Source organism: Centrocercus urophasianus, unplaced genomic scaffold, assembly GCF_019232065.1.
Source record: "Centrocercus urophasianus isolate 14NV4802_14NV808 unplaced genomic scaffold, USGS_Curo_1.0 seq_23, whole genome shotgun sequence".
Classification (NCBI taxonomy): domain Eukaryota; kingdom Metazoa; phylum Chordata; class Aves; order Galliformes; family Phasianidae; genus Centrocercus; species Centrocercus urophasianus.
In genome coordinates, this window is record NW_024884789.1 from 9354539 (window position 1) to 9379560 (window position 25022).

Below are 25022 nucleotides of genomic sequence, written 5' to 3' on the forward strand. Positions count from 1 at the left end.
AGAACCGATATGTATCTAATTTAAGCACTATTTTGCATATATTTGCATATGAACATACATACTTGCACACAAGTTTAAACTTCAGCTGAGCTTTAAAACACAATCTTTGGGAGATTTTGCTTTTTCCATTTTTATTTCAAAGCTTCAACTAAGCTAATTTGTATCTAGAAACTTGTGCTAGTATATTAATGTTAATTGTGAATAGGAGCTTTATTTCAGTGTTAATATATTCACAGAGAAGTGCAGACAGTTTCCAGCAAGAAGTATTCCTTGATAGTACAGTCTGTTGTTTTCCCTGAACAAGCAATAGATCAAGCAGCAGAAGCACAGTGAATGTTTACCCATGTAGTTGTATTGACAAATTTTCTGCGTGGTCTGGTTCACATCTACGCTTCAACTTGTGATAATACTAAGTCAAACTCCATAAGTAACTTCCAAATTATAGTATTTAATAAGCAAATAGTTGTTAAAGGATATATATATATATATTTCTTAAAGAGAATTGTTGCAGGCAGTTCTGTGTGAGTGCAGTTACAAAGAAGGTGTCTCAATATATAGAAAAAAAAAAGATTGTGTCTAGATACCTGTGCTGAAAAGTAGAGCACTTAAGTCCATTAACTCCACTTGACTCCATCCCAAGTTGGTAATGATTGTGCAACAGCTGTTTTAGCTAAATTTTGGTGATCTTTGAGCACAGATCACAATGCTGAGAAAACCTGTAGGCAAACTGAACAGGATGAAGTAACTTTTCAGCCATATAGGGCTTACTTAAACACTTTGATACTTAGAAAAGTAATGTGTCTCTTCATCACGTCACCTGGATCTCGGCTGGTCTTTCAGAGTAGACATACGGGTTCTTACACTGTTCTCTGAGGATCGTTTCCACCATCTGAGGACTTACTCTGCAACTTTCTTTTACCTAGTATAACTCTGAGCTGCTATTAAATCAACTTGAGCGTGTGGCAAAGATTTTTTATGTTTTTGCATTGTTTCCTTTGAGATGTCCATTGTGCGATTTGCTGCAGGCTGTCGTTTTTGTCTGTCATCCAACGTATGTTGGCAAGAAGGTTGTGTACTAGACTTTGTGTCTGGTCACAGAAAAAAATTCATTGCATCTCAGCCAGACCATTTTGTTATTCCTTTAGAATTAAAAGCATATGAAACAGATGCAGCTTAATAAGTTTTTTTTTTATATAAATAACATTTAAATAACTTAAAACAATAAAGTTCAAATACAACTTAAAATAAAGTTTAATGCTGTAACAACAGAAAAAGCATGTATAAGGTTGGAAAAAAAAAAAAATTAAAAGCTGTATGCCCTAACAGGAATTATACAAAAGATAGGATATGTTACATAAAATACCTTAATATGTCTGAATTTTTGCTTCGTCGTTATATAAATTGTTACTTTGTGAGAAGTGAGATGAAGTACGTTATTTATTCCTATTATTTTACATACACTATTTTGAAACATCTTTTAGAGCAGCATTAAGTATTTGTTTCATTAATAGATAGGAACATTTTTGTAGTAGAGTAAACTTATTTTTTCCAAACTAACTCTTTTATCTGAATGCAACAATAGACATTTACAAGATTATATATTTTTCTGATCATATAGTTTATGTATAGGATAGCGGCTTCTTGGGGAAGTATTTAAAATACTGCTCAGCCTCCACACTTACTATTGACTTGATAATCTGACAACTCGTTCCAGCAGCCTTAAAGTCTGACATATTTTACACAACATTATCATCTGCTTATTATTATTATAGCAGCCATATTTAAGAAGCAGATTGTTTTCTGGTTTTTTTTTTTTTTGTGTGTGTGTGTTTTTTTCATTTAAATTAAATATTATCAGATAATCAAGTCATGACTTATTCTTCAGGGTAAATTAATTTAAGAAACTACCCAGTTAAAATGACTAAGATAATGATTGTACAACTCTTTAGAATTTTTTACAGCTTTTAGTTAGGAAATCTGGTTTTGTGTATATTTTCAAATCTTTTCCACGTAGTCTCTTAAAAATAAACATAAATGCGCAAGTCCAGCTTGTTCAGTTTCTCAGTAGTATTCCAGCCTCTCTTGATACCTTGTCAAATAATCTTCTTAAAAATAATCTTCCTGCTGGAACTAGTTCTGTACAGATCATGTATGATTAGGATATTGCCAGAGGAAGAAAGTGGGATGCTCTGTGTTCTTTCTTTGTTTTTTTACCCTTCATGGGAACACCTTTGTGGTTCAAAGTAACAAACATCTCTTTTCCTTTGTGTGTCCATTTTGCAGAAGCGTATGTATTATAATGGTTTTCTTCAATTAGTTCTATGAAGTTGCAATCCTCATTGCATACTTTCTGTTGAGAATAAATAATTTAGAGTAAAATTAGTACAGGTGTTTTTTAAAAGCAGTCTTAGACTGGGGGAGATGGGAGAAAAAGGTTCATCACGCAAGCTACATATTTTTAATACTATGAATATTAAACAAATTGATATATTAGTAATAATCAAAGAATATCATTAACAGTGATAACAAAATATGTTTTTGAAACCTGAGTATTGAATTCTTCAACTTTATATATTCCCTGTTAATGTTTCACGTTTTAAAAAAGTACACAAGCTCCAATAACTGAATTTCCAAAGTGAGTATGAAAGTCATACACACGTGGGGGACGTTTTAACTTTTTAGGACTTTAGTTCAGACAAACTATTTCACACAAAATGTGACACATTTTTTATAAGATAGTTGATGACGTTTGTTGGAGAAGTTGGCGTTTGTTGGAGAAGTTGCTTATAAGATTGAGGAGAATTTAGCTTCCATACCTTTCCATAGAGTCTTCCTGACTTGTTCATTGCCAGAAAGTATTCACTTTCCACTCCTTTGATTGCCACTATTCCAACTGCCACTGTTCGGATTTCTAGAATACCTGCAAATGTACAGAGGGAAAATCACACTGATGCAGAATACCTGTTTTCCAGTCAACCTGTATGATTTACTTAAACAAATATAATTCTGTGCTTATTGAAAATCCGTGTCTGCATTTATTAGGAAAAATATTTATCCTCTTTATTCATGTGAAGAAAGGGCTAGATTTTAAAAATTTTCTGTATGTGATCATGTCTGCACGCAGCCACTTACAATTTGCATGATGCATTTTAAATATCTACTGAAATTGAGGTGCCAGTATAAAGAATTTTTGTATTTTCAAAGAATCAGTGTATTTAGAATGTATCAGACTCTGGGTTTCATTTAGAATAAGTACATCTGTAGCCATCAAGGTTCAAAGAATTTATTTAAAGCCTTTATTTTCAAGACAAGTGTAGCTGTATCACAAATGAACAAGTGTAAACCTTACTACTTGGAAGCGATAGGAAACAGACCACGATGTTCTATGTAAGGTAAAGTATTTGTCTGACCTTTGCATGCTTTTATGACTGATAGGAATGGCAAAGATACCTGTATTTGAAAATAATTAAACGTTGCACAGAGAGCTTATTTATTCAAAATCAGAAAAAATTTAGTGTTTTTCTATATATTTCTGTAACGTTTCATATCTGGCTGATATGTATTAGCAATAGCTTTCTATAGTTACTATGATACATTTAAGTTTCTTGCAACATAAAAGTATATTTAGGTTAAGCAAGGTATTAAGGAATGCCAGGTTGTTTTCAAGCTTAAATGTTACTATTGTTTTAAGCAATGGTTTAGATTTACATTTCTGAGTTTGAGAGGCTTTTCTCCATGTTGGGTCACATACAGAACTTTATGCAGTGTGTTTGTATTGTGACATGTAGGAAAAAGAATCCTTCACCGCCATTTCAACTATAGGCAGGAACTCAGTAGCTAAGCACAGGGAGAGGAGTGAGGGAGGAGAACTGTGTGAGCTTGTCACCTGAGCAGTGACCTTCCTCTTGAACAAAACCTGTCCTTTCAAATTTGTATTGAGTCTTTTCAGCTACCTCACATAATATTTTTGTCAATAGTTACTTTTTAAGAAGGTATGAATGCTGCTGATATTTTTTTCCCTATACTTTCTTTATATCTGAACATTTTTTGCTTTCTTTTCTTTCTGTCTTGCTTTCTTCCCTTCCTTCATATTACCAATCTATCAATCCTGACCTGTTATTTCTGTTTTTCACTCCTGTTTTCCCCATCCGTAGATCAGTTACCTCTTCTCTTGGTGTGTGCCCTGCTGGGCATTCATTTCTCAGTTATGCTTCTTAATGTAAGCCAACTTTAAGTAAAGCTTTCAGAATTCTTTGAGAAGTTTCACTGTGCTGCAGGCCTAACAATTCTTACAAAGGGCAATTCTGACTGAAACTTGCAAAAATTATATTAACTTTCATTTAAATTTCACTTGAGAGAAACCACAGCGAGGCTGAAAAACAGATGAACATCTGCATCTATCCAAACAAAGAATATGAGAGTGGAAGGGATCTCTGGGTCATCAAGTCCAGTGCTCTGCTAGCCTGGGAATTGCATCAGATAATTCTCTTTTCATAAACGTTGCCAATACTAAATTGGAGTTGCTATTTCTTTGCCCCCAGTGTTTCCGCCAAAGGCTGTTCCAGAGCTTGTTTTATTTTAATGCCTACAGACTCTGTAGTATTTTGCAATCTGCATTTTTTCAGCGACAGTTTATATCCATTTGTTCTTCTGCCGATGCTAGCCGTTATCTTAAGGAGAGGGCTTTTTCTTTTTTGAAGTTTGTGTTTGAATTTTCTATCTATGTGGAACTGGAAAAAAAGGAAAGATTCAGAATGAGTTTGTAAAACAAGTCATTCTAATAGGAATGGAGATTTCTTTGAGTAAGCTGCTGTTGGCTGAAGTTACAGGAGTAAGAAATACTATTGCTTTTAAGAAGGAAGTGCCAAAAGCTTTTGCCTAAGGCAATATTATTATTAGAATTTTCATGTTGTTTTAGCTTTTTTTTTTTTTTTTTAAATGAAGTAGGTATTGACATACTGACCTGTAGGAATTACTTTATTTCATTTTTGGGTATTTGTTTTTCTATTCAGTTCAAATAGAAATGTCTTTAATTCGGATGCTTACGCCATCTCAATAAAACTCAGAATAGTTTTTCTGGTTGATGAGTTCAGGGTAGAAATAAGGGAAGCAGAAAGATTTTAAAATCCTCTTGCACAGGAAATCTGAATGACAAACATCTATCAAAATTCTGTACATTCTTTGAAATGACAGTTTATGTGATAGATGTACTCAGAGATCATTAACAGGCTCTACCTTGTATTTGTTACAATTTGTGCATAAAAAGCCATGGATTTATAATTACAGTCAAGTTTGCATTCATAAATTATTATGCATATTTGATACTGTTAGTTATATTATTGTGTGCATTTCAAAATTGTAAGCAATTATGTCCCCCAGAATTAGGGCTAGCTTCACATAAATAACATCGGACACCCTGACTCAGAGGTGATGAGACACCAAAAGATGTTCTTAAGCCTCTGAATGGCACGTTTCTCAAGTATTCTCTCTGTGCATCTCTCCATAAATTTTAGTGAAGGAATATGACATAAATAATTATGCGATAATTATGTCACATTAAAACTGTTGTACTACTGGCAACGTTCAAGACGAAGAAAAGAAACCAGTGAGAGTTCTCTGGGAACAGTGCTTGTATACTCATGATTCTCTGCTTGTACATTCATGATTCTCTTCAGAGAATGTCGTGGCCTATCACAGAATGTGCGTGTACTCATTTTTCTGTTCCTAGTTCTTGATCATTGCTATTCTGTTGTATCTTAACCAGTCCCCAAAAGAGAAATTTTCCTTTTCTAACAAAGCATTAATTAGATTTAGGTTTCCGAGGCAGCATTTCACATATACTTTTTAACTTGAATCATCACTAAGCTTCTCATTCTGTTTGAAGACATATGACTGAAATTGCTTAGCAAGATGACAGCATATGGTAAGCCTCCTTTCCTTCTCGAGTCTTTGCCTCAGTAACTTATCTACTTGTTTCAGAAATCATTATTACAATTAATCAAAATTTTCAGTTATATCATATAGGGAAGGGAAACATTTCTAGTAAACTTTTGGAAAATTAAGACATTACATATCTTTTGTATGGATTTCACTTGCTCTGTTCACTGCAAAGTGTCATGGACATTTAAGAAATCAAAAAGTTTTCCTTTATACAGAAACCATGCAAAGAAGCTGATCAGGTTGAGAAGTCATACACTGAAAGTTTATTAATTTATCCAAACCAGCACTGCAGTTATGTCACGTGATTGAATTTAGTGCTCAATATCAAAGGCCTTCCACAGACCAGGAGCAATGATTTTTCAGTAATATTAAATTTAACATGGACAGAGTTTTCATTACTTTTTTTAATTGCTTTACAAGTTGCTTCTGAGCACACAAGACATAAGGTGAGCTGTTTTTCCCTCCACACCTATTAAATAATCAAAGGAATCATAATGATTATAAGCCGTGTAATATCACTGTGAAAACATCCAATAATCTTTTGTTTGTTTATTTTTTTAATATGCAACTTGATTTAAACACAAATTCTGAGGTTATAGGGATACGCATAATGAAATCACTGTCTCTTCAGATTGTAATTTTACAATGTATATAAATATAAAAATGAATTTCTCTATTATAGCAATAGAGTAGGAAATTGCTAGAGGATATACAAAAAAATAAAATAACATCCATAAAATAGAGAAAATGCATTTTAGTTGTCCTTCCTTACTTAACTTCCATTCAGAATCTGTATTAAATCAAGATATGAAGTTATCAAGATTACAGTACATGGCATTATAGTTGTATTGGTCTGTCTTTCTTTTCTGTGTGCTCCTGATACTCCATTACTACAAGAGAAATTACATGATGGCAAATGGATACTAAGGTTTTTTGTTGTGGATGGGAACCTGATCTACCAGTAATTGTCATGAGCTAAGAAAGCTGTTCAACCAGAATTTTGGTCAACTACAGATATTTCCTATTTCTTCTGTCAGTTCTGTAATCATCTGTAAGTGGTGATTCTTGCAAAAAGGATGCTGAGCAAAAATAAATCAGCATTTCAGTTGATATGGTTATCCTTATGTTCTTAACGTTTATAGTTTATAATACAGTTTTCATTATTACATTTAGCCAAGTCTGTCAATGAGATCTTTTTATGATGCCTTCTTAGGTTTTCTTTCTTTCTTGTTTTATAAATTCACCTTTTTTTTTTCTCTTCTCCTTTTTGCTTTGAAATTCAGTACCGCTATTAAGTCTTTGATAAGACAAACCAGGAAGAACATTTGGTTTACTGGAAAGTAACTCAGAAATGTCATTGTTCTATAAATGTGGGAAGGTCTTTGATTTTGAGTAACTGATGTTATTTAAATCAGCGACAATACAGCAGTTCTCTCTAAAGATTAGTTTTATTAGCTTTATGTGGATAGTAATCTCAGTCAAGCAATCCTTGCCATTCTAATGAACCATTTTTAACTGTACTTAAGACATGAGTTTATATGAAAGAAAACGTGCTAGTTTCATTGGTCCTTCACTGTGAAGCTAAGTTTTTGTGCTCAGTTCTTGTTATCTGAGTCAGTAGAAGTGGGTAAATCTCAGTAACTGCAGAAAAATGGTAGTAGAAGAAAACCTACTATGTTGTGCTGTTTTTTTGTGGGTAATTTTATACCTCAAGTGTAAATAAACCACAATATCTAGAAAAAATAGTGAGCTGTCTTACATGTGGTCTGTCATTGTAGGTTCCCAAATGTTAGTTTAGCACCTGATACTTCAGAGAAATGATGAAGAACTAAAATGGACGGTCAGAAATTCTGCTATGGATAACCTGCTCGATGTGATAGTACAGCATTCATTGTCTTATTTCAGCAAGTCCATTCTTTGAGGCTTCCTTTTGAAGTAAAAAGTCCTAATCTTTTCAGTCTCTGTTCACAGAAAAGAAAAATTCACCAAGCCAGGGGAGGAAAGAGAAAATTCTTGTACGTAGGTTTTGAGAATTGTTTCATCCGAGTACGGTTTTAAAATTCTAATAATTTCAAAATTACTTGAAGACATGCTTAAATTATTGAGAAGATGATGATAGTGAGTCCCCAAGTCAAACTTCAAACAAGTCTTATACAGGATTGAGTTAAAAATGAAAACGTAAACCATGTTTTCCAGTTGCTCTGTCTGAAGAATCCATGTAAAAATTTAGGAAAGGTTTAAAAGAAGACTTGAATATACCACAAATTAGCTGGGAAAGAAATCAAATTAGAGCCAGAAAGAGAAAAAAAAACAAAAAAACAACCAACTGAAAATGGGGATGTAAAACTGAAAACAACTGTAATATCTATTAAATCAGCACGAAATTCCACACAATTTAATATGGTTGTATGGTCAGTGTATCAAATATAGCTCGAAGTTGCCAGAGTGAATGAAGATTCCCGCAGACCTGAAAATCTGCCTGGTGTACCTAAAGGACACTCATCTGAGACAGGCTATGATTTCTCTTTAGAAATGATGACTATGGATGCTGGCAGCAGTCTTTTTAACCAGGCAAATTAAATATCAGACAGTTGATATAAAATCCAGTAGAAAAAAAATAAAGACAGAAAGCAACCCTGTAAGTTAACAGAGCAGTTTTAGTGTGTGGCATATAGTTCAATTTTTGGAGACAAATGCGTTCAGGTCTAGAATGGCAGTTGCTCAGTTTGCTTTACACATACACTTGTGTACCTGGGAACTGATTTCATGGCTGTCACTTGGCGAACAGGACAGTGCCTTGGGCTGGAAATTTAAGTAGAGAAATTGGCATTTAGCTACATCAAATACATCACTAGCACAAAATTGAGCATTCTCCTGTGAGATTTTTCTTTTTCCTTTCTGGTGTTATTTGATAGTTCTGTTTTGAATCGCCTTGGGTTTCTTTGCTAAAGAACAGAGAACAAAACTAATCAGCCAGTTATCTTTTCACATGCTAGGGAGCTGCCCCAGTGCGTCGGGTGATGAGATTGTGGGAGGTTTAAGAAGAGCTTTTATAGAACGTTGTATTCAGTCTACCATCAGTTGTCTCTTTTCCCAAATGTGTTGTATGTTGTGGGTATCCTCTGAATGTTCCATTGTATTTCTGGTCACTACTACTGTTATTTGTTAGTATCAGAATGTCCCTAGGCATCAATACAAAGAGAAGTGTTTACATCCAGTAGATTTTTCAGCAAGGCCAGCAGCAATTTCATCCCAGTATTTTTCTGTTCTGCTAGGTACAGATGTTTTTGCCTACTGCTATGAAGACTTCTATAGTCTTCTAAATGCTCAAAAGAAGGGAAGAGGCAAAGTAGGGTTTTTAATAAAGGAAAGCAAAATAAAATGTCCAGTTGTTAGTTGTTGTTTTATATTTCTACTATTTTTTTCAGAAAGCTAACAATATATCTAAAACTATTTTTACAAATATTCTAAATGCTTTAAAATACTTTATGTATAATTTATATATTTACTGTACTTAACTGACACCTGAGTACTGAAGTTGAAAAAGCATTCTATTGCTGAATTTTTGAGGGAAGGAGGCTGGCACTGATAGCTAAACACTGTGACAAATGTGCTTGTGGATCCTTTTCTAGTCAGGACCCTCTTGAGATAAAACATGAAATTTGAAATGGGGAAACAGAAGGTAGAAAAAACTTGGATGGAGAATAAGTAAAAACAAAATGAAACTTTTAAGATATGTCTGACTTGTGTTTCTAATTAAATTTGGAGTACATATTTATGAATCCAAGTGACTTTTCGAAAAACGATTCAAGGCCAAGAAGAAAGCACTCGCTGCTTACAAGACAGTCGTTAATGCAATTTGTTCTTTTGATCTGGGTTTTACTGATTTAATGATTTAATGTTTGTTTGTACCGCCTAAAACAAGAAAACACAAATCACTAGGTTAATCACAGAATTTCAGAAGGCGTTCTCAGTGTTACCAGTGCCTGCGTGCATTGAGTGAGGCAGCACGATAAATACATTCATCAGCTGCCATACTGCATTTGAAATGCTTTTGCAGAGAAATCTGTCGGTACTGGATTTCTGAAAGCGTATGAGTAGTTTAATTAGGTAGTTTTGCCAGTCACTGGCTTCAAAAAATGGTAACCCATAGGAGTGTATGTGCGGAGTATTATTGTGCTGAAGTTATTTTATTTTCCTAATACTATTTTTAAACTCATGCATTTAAAAGTTTGTATTTACGTAGGCAAATGTGTGTGCTTGTTCTCTCTCAAATCTAATGGTAACAAATAATGTTATTGATTTAAGAGATATTGTAATATTTAGTTGTTTTTCTACCATCCCCCCATTGTTAAATTATAACTGACAGAATGTCAAATTTTCTTTCTTATTTTATATACTGTTTAGCAAGAGAGGGAAAGTGTTTACCAGGTGACACTTGTAGAATGTATGATCATATGCTCTGTAAGTAGAAATGGGTCAGAAAGTGTACATCGTAATAGTTTTCATAGCAGAGATTAGATTGTCCCCCTTCTCAGGAATTTTCTATCTGTTAATATGTTTTGAATAAACCATTACTTATGGTAACAGAAAACAAGGTGCCAGACAAGTCTCAGCAGTATGTATATTCACTATCGCTTCCCTTTTTTTTCACTGCAATGTACTTGCTTCTCCCTGTGATACTCAAAATATGGATTTTATGGCAGAAACATGTAACATATTTTGCTATTATGGCAGAGACCAATATGAAAGACTAAAAAAGTTTTTATTTAGAGACTTTGTGTCATATCCATGCATTTATTGTGCATGCACAGACTATGAGAAGCATTCTAGATATGCACTTGACTATAAGAATGACCTGCACATAAACAATGTACAAGTCTGCCAAGGATTTTCAGTGGAGCAGCTGAAGCTACTTGCCTCAGTGTTGTCCCAGACATTTGGTTACCATGGGCAAATACCCAAAGCACTTAAAACTCCTGCTTTCCTCCTCTGTAATTTCCAACCGTAGTTGTTTAAAGGATCACGATTAATGGCAGAGAAGTATTCCGAAAATTACTGTTTAGAAATGTCATTATTTTACTTATAAAATATGTACTTGGACTTGTGAGTGTTTACCATTATGTCAGAAAGGAGCAAGCTAAGTTCCTCTTAAGTCTACACTGTGCAAAGTATTTGGAGTTTCACGTGCATCATCCAAGGTATCATCTGGCTGTCTGAATAAGTAGCACTGGTGTCACTGCACAAGAAGTCTGGTTTGAATATCTAGCCTTTTTACCCACAAACTTATCGTATTTGATCTGCAGTAAGAATTATTAAAAGCCAAAATACATTTTCTAGTTACTTTTCAAAGTGAGTGATACATGTGAAGCAGTGCTCATTGTTTTGCAGCACTCAGTAAATCTTACCTCCACTGAGTACTGCAGTGGAGTAGTGTGGATTTTAGTAACTGAATTGTGAGTGAATTACTGCTGAAGAGAAATAGCTTAGGATTTCTGAAAATATTTTCCCTTGCGCTGTATTGTTTTGCTTTGTTTTTATGTTGACTTTCTGCTAATGTTGGTGGGTTAGATTTGCAAATCAAATGCTTCCTTCTTCATTCTGACTGACAGCATAATAAGAATTGAGCTAAGCTATTAGACTTAAAATCACCTCTCCTACAAACATCTCTTGGGAATGTTAGTGCTTGCAACCACTGTCTTTGCAATTTTTCCATTGATTTGATCTCTAAAATCAGAAGGATATGACATTTTTCTCTAAAGTAGATTGTAAAACTATGGAACTTCTCAGTTGCAAGGTCTGACCTGTGAACAGCAGTATGCAGTACCGGCAGTGGAATAACCTGCTGTCCCAATCAGCCATTCACTTTCTCTTTAAACTTAATTAGAACCCTTCAATTTTGCTAATCTCCACTGTGCATATAAATAGTTTATTGCTCAGCATCTTATATGATATGTTGTTGTTTCTCTTTTTTGTTGGAAACTAAATTTCCCTCCAATAAAAATTGCCTTGGAGCTAAATGTATGGTTCAATGAAAAAAACAGTATATCTTTTCAAGTTAATAGTGTCCTATAAAATCCAAATCTTAATCCCCAATCTGAAAAAGCACTCTTTTATTATAGCATAACAATTTATTGATATTAAAAATGGAAAAAAGGATAATGGAATGCCTGTTTACAAAGTAATTGTGTTTCCAAGTACTGTAAAAATTAATTGTTTAGTGCTGACCAACAAATCACAGTCATATCAAGGATATCTCTAGTATTTAAATCTCCCGTGGCAATTTCACTTTAATGAGCAATTTCTTTTAGTTTTGGAGACTTTAAGGATCTTGTTTCAGACTAGCAAAACTGTGTCAACCTGCTGATTAGCCTTTTCACAGCTAAATGAGTTCATTTAGTGATACCAAACTTCTCAAATTCAGAGCTTTGGTCCCTTCAGCTATTTTACTAATCTAAAACTTATAAAATCCCACATTAGGCCAGAGCGTCCTGTCTCTTCACATTCTTATATAATGCAAAAATCTATAAATAAATCAACTTCTTCTGTCACTATCCTGTTTCATGTTTTCATGTAATAAAGAGCTGCTGTCTTGGAAATATCCCCCAGTGTCACTGCGGGTTAAATTTCCTTCCCCTTTTCCTGTGTAGAATTAGCAATCATAGCTGATGTAAAATTAGTCATGTCTTTTCATGGGGAGACTTTTTCATCTGTTTTTCTAAGAAGAATAATCCATATTCACTTTTTTTTTTTTTTTAAATAAGAAATTGATTACTTGTTTGTTTTGTGCTCTGAAGAATTTCATTTCCAGGTGCATTTCATGCAGTGTTACAACTTATCACCCAGATAAGGGGGTGCAGGCAGTTGGAAAGACGGCATAAATGTATCATGGCACTCTGGGCTTGTCCAGTTACAGGAGACAGAAATACATCTGAACCAAAACTTGCTCTTTTTCATATGCAGTATCCCCTCACTCACGAGGACTGGCTGTTTTGTTCTGCACAGTCTAGTGTCTCCAGCCATTTCTATGCCAGCTTTTCTGGTCCCTGACATGGGCTTGGGAAACAAATAGCGTAGCTGCATGCTGGGGACAAAAAGAGTCTAAAAATTTCCCCCTATTCTCTCAGAATTATTTATAACTCTACATTGTTGGCAAACATTACTGAGACCCATTTTTAAATGCTCACAGAAGGATCATAATGGCGTTCTTAGGGCTGAAAACTATATTTTAAATATACAGTGAAATGCAGTTTTTTCATAGTGAAAATGTTTCCTGATGTGGCTAGTAACTGAATTATTTAAAATCAGTAAAATTCAGAAAGTGAACATATAAGGAAGTATTCCAGAGCTTAACTTTATACTGAAGAGCTGCTGGCATAGGGATGAGTAATTTAAATTGATTTTAATTTTGGACTGAACAATTTTGTTTCACACAGCTAAGAAAATTTAATTCATAAACACTGAAATCTCTTCTGGGATAGATATACCTCTTTTTGTACTCTAAGTACTTAAGTGAAATACAGGGCTAGTGCTACCCAACTGAATACATTTCAGTTGGATTTCCAAATCAGATCTGCTACCTGGGGTAGGAACAGATTAAGACAAACATCTAAATTACATCAATTACATTGTCCACAAGAACACAAGCAAGCAGTATATAATTCCTTTCAAGGTACAAAATGTAAGAAGCTGCTAAGAAAACCATCCTAACTCCTTCCTGCACCAGAGTGGGGAGTGATAGAAACCATCTGGCTCATTCTTTCTGCCTTCAAAACATTGCTGGACATATATTTATATGATGTGATCTCTCAAATTGTTCTGTTTGCTGCCGACAAATAATTTAGAATTTGGTTGAATTTGGAAAATATATAATAGAGCAAACACTGAAATGTAAGCTCATGGAAAGAGAGAGTGGGGAAAAAAATCCCACAAACCAACAAACTCAAACCTTGAGTCAAAACCGATCAAATGATCTGATCTAATTCCCATAAATAAATAAGGATTTTATACCTGATATTTCTTCTGTCTTAACTCACATTAGGGATCAAGAGGTGTGTTAATTACCCAACAGTCTTTCTGTCTTTTTTAAAAAAATAGCTTAATAAATCTTTGTCTTCATTTCATCTGATATCACTAATTTACTTCGTGTTACTCACTACTCCAAAAATTCTGTCCAGTATATCAACATGACTATCAAAATCAGTATGATATTTGCCTCTGACTTACACACAGGCAATTTTTTAAAACCTCTCTTTTTATTTACATGACCAGATGTTTATGGATGAGTTACTTTCCTCAAGTTACTCTCTAGTACTTTCTAGCTTAATGATTTCACAGCAAAACTGAGAAAAACAGCTGCAGCAGCAGTGGAGAAAATTGTTTCTCTGACTCAGGACCAATTAGTGTTGCCAGAGCAAATATACTGTGGGAGCTATAGCCAGATTTCTCGTTTATTTTGTATTTATTTATTGCTGTGATTTGTAATCTGCCTTTTTAAATGCAGCTCAATTATCTAGTTTCAAAGTCATTTTTAAATTTTTTTCAGTCTTGACTTCAAATGTTAGCATGTAGAGGAAATCAGGTGTTAACCATTTTGAGTTTGCTGACAGAAATAGTTATGCATACACTTAGTTTTGCCCACACGTGTAATTATCGTGAAGTAAGTGAGAAAACTACTGCAGCTAATGTCATGTAAGTATTTCCCAAAGTGAATTCCTTATAATGCCATCTGTGGCTATTTGCAGCAGACTCTGAAATGCGATGGGTTTGTACACACATGCCTGGGGCGTATAGCTAATTATTTTCATTTTCATAGTATGTGCTGACAGATCTTCTTTTCTAGAAAGATTCTGTCATAAAAGCACTTGTGGTGGCCATGGCCATGAAACCCAATTCCAGTAGCAACTGGGATCGTTCATCACATTGCACACAGTAAAAAGCACCTTGCACCATCTGTCACTGGTGCACAGCCTTTCTGCGCTCTGCTTTTCTCAAGTGTATCATGGAAATAATATCCAGCATTTTAGTTGAACTTAACTCGTACCCTTAGAAGAAAAAATGGGCTCTAGAACTACTGCCAGTGTGTTGTGATGTAATAATGTAACGTTATTTTCTCAAGAGAAGTTATCAGTCCCAGCTAAACTGTGAAATGTCATGGAGTTAAGACAGCAGACTAAACAGTTAACAGAGCATAGCCTTAGCCAAATTACACTAAGAGTTTCTTGAAAGCACATTTCTGTTATGTGTTATTGGTTTGCATACACAATTTTCTGTTTCTCTAGCTTTTGTTCTAATTGTTACACCCCCAAGTGTAAATCAGCGTAATTATGTTTATTTCAGTCGCATTATAATCATGTAAGTCAGCAAAGGGTACATAAGGAGAACATATAAAAGGGAAACTATGAAGTTGGAAAGCTGCCTTGCATTGTCAGCCATTTGTTCTTTGTTACCCCAGTAGCCACCCTGCAGGGCAGTTTAAGAGGGGATCTTCTGTACACACTGCTGCCTCACTGCCTTCCTTAAGCACCTAGCTGATAGTGACCAAGTCCTTTAGAAAGATTAAAGAAGCCTTTTGATAGAAATTAACCCAACACATTTCAGTTCAATTTTAAAACATTAGCAAAATTGGTCTGCTTTAGCAGTAGTCTCTCAAGTAGCCATAGGAAACTATTTACAATGTGAAAGAAACGTTTTAATTTCCATACCAAGTAAGGAATATGTTGTGTGGCACTGAACTGCAGAAGGAAAGGTGTGAGCTTTTCTGTACCTGTGAATTGCAGCAGTTAGTTGTCCTGTTTCTCAACGCACAGCTACTACAGGTACTACGTTATCACTACACTGTTGCTCTTTATAATAAAGTTGTCTATGACCAGTCTATTAAAATATTTAATATCTTAAATTCAGATTCATCTCAACAGCCATATTATTATATTGGCAGCATTCCAAATTTCCATCTCTGACAATAATCAAACAGCCCATTTGATAGACTACAGTGCGGTGCACTGGCATAAGCATAAAGACAGACTTTCCTCTTGATCTTTAGACAAATGGAAGATCTCATACCACTCAAGCATTTGATAACAGCTTCAGACAGGGGCTTTTGGGAATGCTTCACTTTTTATTTTCTCTATGACAATTCATATAATTCTTATTTTGCTTTTTTTGCATCGATGTCATGAAGTTTTGACAGGCTCTATAGAAGGGATACATAAACAATCTGTAGCAGACTATACGGACTGCTTTAAAATCTGGAAAGCAGCTGGTGTATGAAATGTAGATGTTTGAAAAGGACGTTCAGCTAGGACCTTGTTCAAGCAAGAAAACTAGAATGTTCTCTGAAAAGGGGTAAAGCAAAATGGCAGCGATTTCTTCGACAGGATCACAGAGCAAGAGGGTTCACATGACAGTGGATTTATCAGGTTATGGGCTGAGTAGCAGAAGGTATATGTGCAAACAGTGTTTTCCTCAGATTTTGATTCTGTGGAGGATTTGCATTAAGTTTTTACAAATTTGAGCTTATGAGATTCAGTTTGCAGGCCTGTTTATAAATACTGTATGAATGTTTCTTCTCTGTATGGTATGATTCTTACCTAGCATTCATAACATAAAAGTTATTGTGTAATATTAGACTCAACAGAAGCCTGGAAGACCATGCAGTTCTGCTGCACAGAGCTTGGCTCTGTCCACACTGATACTTTTTAAAATATATACAAAAAACTTATTATTGGTAAAGAATTTGATACGCTTTTGTTCTAACTAAAGCAATTATGGGTGTTCCAAGCAGTTAATGTGGTGAATAAACCTTTTCTTTCTTAAAATATTTGTGACTCCTGCTTATTGCAACAGAACACTGCTGGAGATGAAGTACCAAAGCTGACCGAGGTCTGTTTGTACCACACAGCATGAAACAAAGTGCATCTTATCCTCTTTTTGTGAGATGTGAATTCATCTGTGACTATCAGTGTATTCTTGATTCATACGTGAATGCAGATGTTACTCTGTAGAATAATTTCTGCAAAAATAGATTTTTATAATTCTACTATTCAATATATATACTTAAATGTAAGAGTAAATAAGGCAAATGCTTTCTACTCAGTATAGATATGTAGGTCTGTGGTTTTATTATAGCTCCAGAAAACTTAGTACAAATTTCTATTTATGTCTTGTGTACAGAAGGGTAATTTTGCACATAAATCTGAGAAGTAATGGGCAACTGTTTTTTAGTTGAATATCCTAAATTGAGTATATCATGATGTATTGTGCCCTTAAGCCTGTATCTTCTGTAGAGTAGATAGAAATAGGAATTTTACTCTGAGATAGATGTCAGTAAAATATAGATAAATAATTCTGACTTGAAAGTCAGAAAGAGATTAATGCTGGAACAAGAATTTTATTTTTCTTTATGCCTAATCTGTACCACCAATGTTACAAAAAAGTATTTTAAAGTAAAAGAACATGGAATTGCAGAAGCAAGAGTTACTACTTGGCATCCTTTAAATTAACTCCTCAGCCCTCTGGTAGGCATCAGTAACAAAACTCAGACTGATTTCAGGAGAGCCAGGCTTTTACAAACCATCTGTATTTTTCTCTCTCCTAATATGGATCTTTCAACTCCTGAGCAAACTTTTCCTGATGAATCACAGTGTTAGATAGCTTTTCCACTACTCAGTGACTTAACTCCTCCACAGCTCTACGGTATTCTTTTTTTCACTCTCAAAAGCAGCTATTTAGGCTATTAATTATAGTTCTTTATTGTTTGTCAGTGAGTCAATAGGAGTAGAACACCCGTGTCCTGAATGTACGTTGAAAAGAAAGTTAATGCTGTACTTCTCCATGACTACTTTCTCATGTTGATTACATCTTTGTGTTTTTGAGTTTTCAATCAAATACTATGCACAGTAATGAGGGAGTATTTTTTCATGCCAAAACCTGTATTAATGAAACAAACATGGCACAGTCTGGCACAGCTCAAATGAGGCACTTTTTGTACAATACCGCTGTGATAAATTGCAGCACATGTGATTACCATAGATGGTATATACAAATAATTCTCCAGTGCTGCCCAACAGAGGCTAAAAGGAAAACAAAGAAAGACCCACTGGGATGGGTATGGAGCTGGACAAGAGCAAACTTCTTTGAGGAGCTGTAGCTAGCTCCTAGATGCACGAACAGGAACTATAACTGGCAGTTCCACTTACTGAGCTGATTTCATCTGAAAGTATTCCTAGCTGTGTTGCTGAAGTGCGAATGAGAAGGCATTACAATAATCTGTGATCCCAAACTATCAGTGTTTGTAGCGCTGCATGCAGGCAAGAGTGCCATGCATTTTCTTTCAACTGCAGTGGGATTGATACACATTCTAATTTTGGAATAGGCATAGCTAATTCTTTGGGGAACTAAGAATGTTTACTTTCTTGTGTTAAAATTCTCTTTCTTTCACAAGAAAATACTTTCTTGTGTAAATGTGTAAAACTGAAGTTTGTTAACTTTCTCATATAACCCGAGCAGAAAGGTGTCACAGACAGAAAAATAGTGAACAGCTAATGTGAAGAGAGAGAAAGGAAATGGTGGGGTTTTTTTGTTTTGAGGTAATTTAGAAATCGTCATATATATGCCATGAGGTTTAGGCATAAGTATTCCTTTTGGAAATGTAACTTGAAATGTCACTGAGTGCTTGTGAACACTTCTAGAAAATTGTCTCTGAGATGTCCACACATCTTATCCAAAAAGGATAAGTACAGAATGCCTGCTTCTGTTTTTTGTTGCAAAAGAAGAAAGTTGGGATTAAAATTCAGTAATCTTTTGACAAAGACAGGTATTTATTACGTTCCAAATAATAAACAATTTTGAATATTTTCCTACAACAATTATGACAAATATGTCTTCTCTCACTAGATCATTTTCTGCTTACATAATACAGGCCTTGGAACTCTCATCACATTCTCTTAAGTAATCTGGTTGGATCAGAGCTGGGCTGTTCACCACCTTACTAAACATGTTACAGAATCACATGAAAAATTCTGCTTTGGGTATAATTGGTGCTCGTTTTATCATCGCAGTAAAGACTAATGTTGCTTCCAGTGTTCCATCTGGATGAAAGTACCATTGCACAAATTGTCATTAAATCATTCAGGACATGCCCTAGAACAACATGATTAAAATAGATGAATTCAAATTCAAAACACTTGATTACTTAGTTAAAAAAAATTAGCAGAGCATGATTTCCTTGAAAGATGTGGTAATAGTTTCCTAGAAAAATGTGGCAATCTTTTTTTTTTTCTTTAATTTTGTTGCATGACAGTTATTTGCATTTCTGAATTTCTCAAGTCACACAAAGAAGCAGACAGAATTGAAGTCATACACAATCATTTTAGTTTGATACTTACAATCAAGTAGTCTGGGCACCAGTTTACTTGTTTGAACATTCTGATTGAAGTGGGTGTGTACTAATTTCAAAGAATGGTTTTTACTAATGGTTGTATTATTTTTGTTGCTCAATTTATGAGGCATTTAAAGAGACAAGTGTAAGTGTGGGATTCTTGCCATTTAGTTTTATTATTTGTGCAGACTCTCCCAAGCTTACACTCAAAATTTGTGTATCATTTGGTTTCCTTTGAACTAAAGGATACTAAGTACAAACTCTAACACTTGTTCACCCAAATGTATGGCTTTACACTGGTAATAAGGTAGAATAATAAACCAGACTACTTGTCTTTCACAGCCCCAGTAGGAAACCTTCCTCACAACTGCTGGGGCACATGCTCAGATTGAATAGCAGCACTTGAAAACAGGGCACTGGTGCTGCAAGGGTAGTAGGATGGGAATGAGTAGAGGTCTCAGAACACCTGTGTATTGACTACCTTAGTAATAGCACAGCTGGCACAATTTAGTTGGTCGACACTGAGTAAGGAGTTCCTTAAAGTGAAGAGGCTTTTCCTTTGTTTCCTGGTGTGGTTTTCTTCATATTTCTTATATTCTTACCCGATGAGGTGAGTGCTAGTATTTATTTCCTGAGTGTGTGAATTTGTGTGAATTTCACTTTTTGTGAAAAGTATACTTCCTTCATTTTGATCTGACTTGCATATGGTGTTTTAGAGTGTTCTAAGGAACTGCTTGCTTGCCTTAGAATGTAATATACCTTCCTTTTGGTTTTAAAACTGTGTTGGAAATGTTGGCCAGCGTGTCCATGGTCAGTTAAAGATGTAGAAGACTCACTTAGAAGAGTGGAGCTACTGGAAATAGGAAAAAGGCTTCTTTTCACCTGTAGTTTGAGTGCAGCCTTTTGAAGTTGTATCCAGTTTGGCTTTTGCTTAATAACATTAATTTGTCCACAAATGTTTAATTATTTTTCATGTTTGCAGCTCATATGTTGTCAACCAGTGCTTAGTATGTTGTAGAGGTTTTCTTTTTTTGTACTAATTTGGTGTTATTGAATGATATTGATAAGATGTGCTCAACTAATAGAAGTAACTGCACTGGGTGCAGATAACATAAATCTCACTGTGGACACAGATGTTTGTCCCTGTCCTTATAGCAGGGAAGCATTACAATTTTTCTTGCTGTAGTGCTGGGAAATTACACATCCATGGTGATTTCAGGGCTTCTCGGATGCCGTTTCCCTGTATAAGCAAGCGTGAAGGACTGCTAATTAGGAGGATCTTGCACTGTCCTTTCTCACAGTGAAAACCTGTGGTTTGTTTTGCAAGGTGGCCCTAACTAGCATGTCTCACTGCTTGAATCATTATTTGCTGGATTTACAGACCTGTTTTCCTAAATCCCTGTAAAATCTCACCAATGTGTACTCAACTGCTTGGATGTCTGTGTTCCACCGTGCAGCCCCTAAGTTGCTTAGGCGAACCAACTCTACTATGCATTAGCATAGTAGAGTTTTGTTGGTGAAAGCCGCATTTTTCCATTGTATTGGCAGTGGCTGCAGCCTCTGGGATTCAGTTATCTTTTCCGTTTTCCTTGCAAGTTTATATCAGGTAATACAACTGCTGTTTTCAGAAAATCTTTGCTGCAGAAACTATATGTAATTACAGATGTAATTGGTTTCTTTCCTGCCCTGTGCTGCCTTCTTTCCTTGTTAGCTACACCCATGTTTTCTCCCCAAACCAGCTGCTCAGTGGCTAGCTGCAAAGCCTTGAACATTGTCCCCACCAGAGTTCACGTAGACCACTCAAATGAGAATCTAACATCATCCTGTAGCATTCTAAGTGTATTTAAGAAACCAGAAAGCTCGCATAGTAGATATTTTTGCATTCCTGACTAGCATGTAGAACCTCACATTTACCACCATGTTGCTTACAGCTGTGCATACAAACAATCCACAGAACTCTGGCACCTGTGCAGCCCTGGGATTTCAGCCCAGCACTGATGCACATACAACCTTTTAAAAATTTCCTATTGACAGTAAGTGTCCCAGTATCTTCAGCTCTAGATTATGTGTTCACCCGTAATCATTCCTGTCCTTGACAGAGCTATATCTCTGTATTTACTCTGAACAGCCACTTCTGATTGAAATACGAAGACCCGCTTGACATTTAAAAGTCATGATAAAAACTTACAGAATTAGCACAGCTTGTTAAGGAACATATGGTCTTGTTAGCATGGTTGGTTTTATTTTAAAAGACTTACTTTCTACTTAGACAAATATCAAAATTGCTGGTAACAAAATGACTGAGGACAAGTCTGATCAGCTTCTTTTTATAGTCTATAGCACCTCCCAGTGTCTATTAACACATTCAGATGAAAGCAAACCATCTTACCAAAAATAGTAGTAGAATATGACATATGTACTATTAAACTTTAGAAGTAGTCATGTTAAGAATGCTAAGAGACTCCTCCAAAAAACACAAGCTACCTCATAGATAATAGGGGTTTCTACAGAATATTGAAGTGGTGAAGTTGAGTAGTGTTTATTATTCTCCCTGTTTCAGGAGTTATTTTGGTACTAGGTTCCATGGAATAGATCTCTTATCTGTGTTTTCATTTAGTTTTGTATTCATCTGTCAGCATTCCGTCTGTAGGTAAATTTGAAGCATAGCATTCGGATGTAAAATGTTGGTTTTTAAATGGAATATCTGGGTTCTTTTACCTTTTCAGTTTGTTGTTTTTAGTTTGAATTGTCAGATTCCCACTAGAAGATCGAAAGAGCAAGTGCCTGCTTGGAACAAATTGACATAGCTCTGCTGTTGCTAACTGGGATATACTTGTCTGTTTTACTAATTCAGCTTAGGAGATTTTAGTCTTCTGTTGATGAAGTTTCATGGCAGAGGCAGTGTGTGAATGCTGTAAACAAAATCCATTATGATTTAATCCTCATCTCATTTGTTGTTTTCAAAGCTAAATAATAGCCAAGAAAGTATATTGATTTCATTGGTATTTTTATTGCCTTTTTGTGTGCTTGCATGAAGTTGTGGGCCACATCTGTGAATATCCATTTCCAACTTTTCAACACCAATTGTTACCAAAAAAAATTTTCCATTTGTGTAAATGATGTCATGTGTTATGAAAGATTTGAAGCGTGACAATTCAGTGCTATGACTGTTAACCTTTGTTATTGACATAGGAATTTTCACTGTTAACTTTTTCTTAATAATGTTTCTAAATTACGTACACCAGGAGGCTAACTTGACCTTTCCATCAGCTCATATCCAGAATTAAAAATTAAAAATAAAGTCAAAGGTCAAAAAAAACCCAAAAAACAATTGAAATACTGTTGCCAAATATAGTCATAAGCAGTCAATTATGCAATGAAACCATTGTGCCACCCAAGGAGAGTAACAGCCTTCACTGGCCTGAACTTCTTCATTTTTAATGAAGAAAGTGTTCCAAAATATATGACTAGCTGTACATCTTGCAGTGTGGAGAGGTATAATTGCATGCTTTAAGATGTCTGTCTTGATCTTTCTGAGTTTTAAGGAAAATACAGGGGAAGAAATAACTGCACAGTGTTTCAGGATCCTCAAAATCTAAAAAATCAAATTAAAATACTCAAATACAGAAAGCTGAAAGCTGTGAAGCGAGATGTCTGGATTTTTGTTTTGTGTTGCAAATGTGGTGTAACAAATTAAGTTTTCTACCAAATTCTGTTTACCAATATTGCAAAATTGCTTTATTAAGATTTGAGTTCTGTTTCTCTAGCTGCTGACTTTGATTGTTCTAGTTACATTCTATGAATCTGTTATATATTATTTTATTATAGAAGTACTTATTGTCTATAATATTAACACAATATTTTTGTTTTTTTCACTGATCTTTTTTTTTAAAGCTCTTTAACACGTAGTTGAATTGTTATTATTTTGTGTGTGTGTGTGTGTGTATGTTTGTAAGGGCCTGGAGAGTTAGAAGAATTTTCCCAGAGTCTGTAAGCAAGTTGCTTAAAAACTTGGATTAGCCTCAAGCCTCTTGAGTCTCAGGTCAGGGCCACTTTGGCAAATTTTCTATAGGATGGGTAATTAACATTGATATAGCACTGATTATGACATATTTTTTTTCTTTCCATTGAGGAATTGTAAATAATGGAGGAAAAGATGTGGGATCATTTTCAGTTTATCTGTCAACTGCTTCTGCAGTAAGCTGCTGGGTTTGATTGATGGTTCCTTTAAAATGAAACATTGCACATTTCTGATAAGTCCCTGTATTGAGTGATTCAGAAAAACTCTGCAGTCACACCTGAATTATAAAGATATCAAGTCAAATGAATCAGTTCATGCACAGCAGACGTAGGCTCAGCCAGTTTTCCACTGTTCGTATTTCTCTTAGCTCATCCCCTGGTTTTGAAGCACACAGACAGGCACAGCCTTGTTGGTGTGTGTCAGCTCCTGAGGTGTTGACTACACCTGAGCTCAGAGCTCCTTACAGAACTTAAGCAATCACCTTGTGCTCAGAGTGGGATGAGTATAAACTGCTACTGTTTTTTCTGTGGTAAATACTACAGAATGGACAAGATGATAAAGATTCAGGAGGTAAATTCAGAAGTAATACTTTTCTAATTGTATTTTTTGGAATCCCTGTCAGTGTTTCACTTGAACTTAGATTTGAGCACTGATAGCTGAACTCTTAAGAACCTTGCTGCAGTGGTTCAAGACTTAATTCCCTTCCTTTTTACTCCTTACTTCTCCCAGAGGGCACTGTTAGCAAAAAGTCAGTAGAAGCTGGAGGACAGACATATCTCAGATGTCTCTGTTAACTGCATCTTTGCTAAAACGTCATCAGCAACAGTTAATGGTGAAAAGCCGGGGTTTTTAATAAGGTATGGATAAAAGTATAGGCAGACTATCACAGGTTTCAACTTCAGGGTCGGTAATTATCACTAGTGCTGGACAAAGAGCTAGAAGTTGGGAAGATCTAAAAAAAATTTTTGTGTTTTGATCCAGTTAATACTTCATTAGAGAGAATGTCACACTTGCATTGTAGGCTATTTCTAGAGAATATGCAGAAATTGCTATTTGAATGAAATCTTTCTGTTACACTAATTGAAAAGATTAGCAGCATACTAATGTGAAGCAAAATCACTTTCACATGAGTGAGGGTTTATTTTCTACTTAGGCCAACATATTGGTTGAATCAACAAACTCTTCAAAAATCAAGAATGCAGTTGTAAAGGCAGGCATTCTGCATGGCTGGAGCACAATAACCCTCGAATGAATCTGGTACATTAATATCTGCCTTAAAGGATTCAATTTTCAAATACTGAATCTTCTCCTTTGTGTATATAAACATAGAAATAGAATTTGATGTGAAAGCACAGTATGCATACCAGTACCTGTTGTTGCCCAAGAAGCATATAAAAACTACTACTGAAAATACTTTTGAATTCTAAGCACATTCGAATGTTTAATCATTGAGGTGCAGATAAGGTTTATTTTGTCAACAGATTACATCTGCACAAAACCAAGTTAGATTCCATTTAATTTTGCTGAACACTATGAGATGCTGGATTTTGATCAAAATAGAAATAGTTTTCCAGTACATGTTTATTTTAGGATAAAATTTTGAATAGAGATTGCAACCATTTCATGCCTAGATATTACTAGGCTTTTTTTTTTTTTTTTTTTTTTTTTTTTTTTTTTTTTTTT

General features: G+C 35.0%; 1 protein-coding gene across 4 annotated transcripts in view; it reads right to left on the bottom strand.

Moving 5' to 3' along the window:
• Positions 1–1279: 1279 nt before the first annotated feature.
• Positions 1280–25022, bottom strand: part of FGF7 (fibroblast growth factor 7) — a 29185-nt gene continuing 5442 nt past the window's right edge. For all 4 annotated transcript variants that reach the window (XM_042824526.1, XM_042824525.1, XM_042824524.1 and 1 more), the window contains exons 3-4: positions 2817–2920; positions 1280–2350 (exon numbers count right to left, since the gene is read on the bottom strand). In XM_042824526.1, coding sequence (XP_042680460.1) covers positions 2156–2350; positions 2817–2920 — 299 coding nt within the window. In that variant the 3' untranslated portion in view covers positions 1280–2155. The remainder of the gene's footprint in view (positions 2351–2816; positions 2921–25022) is intronic.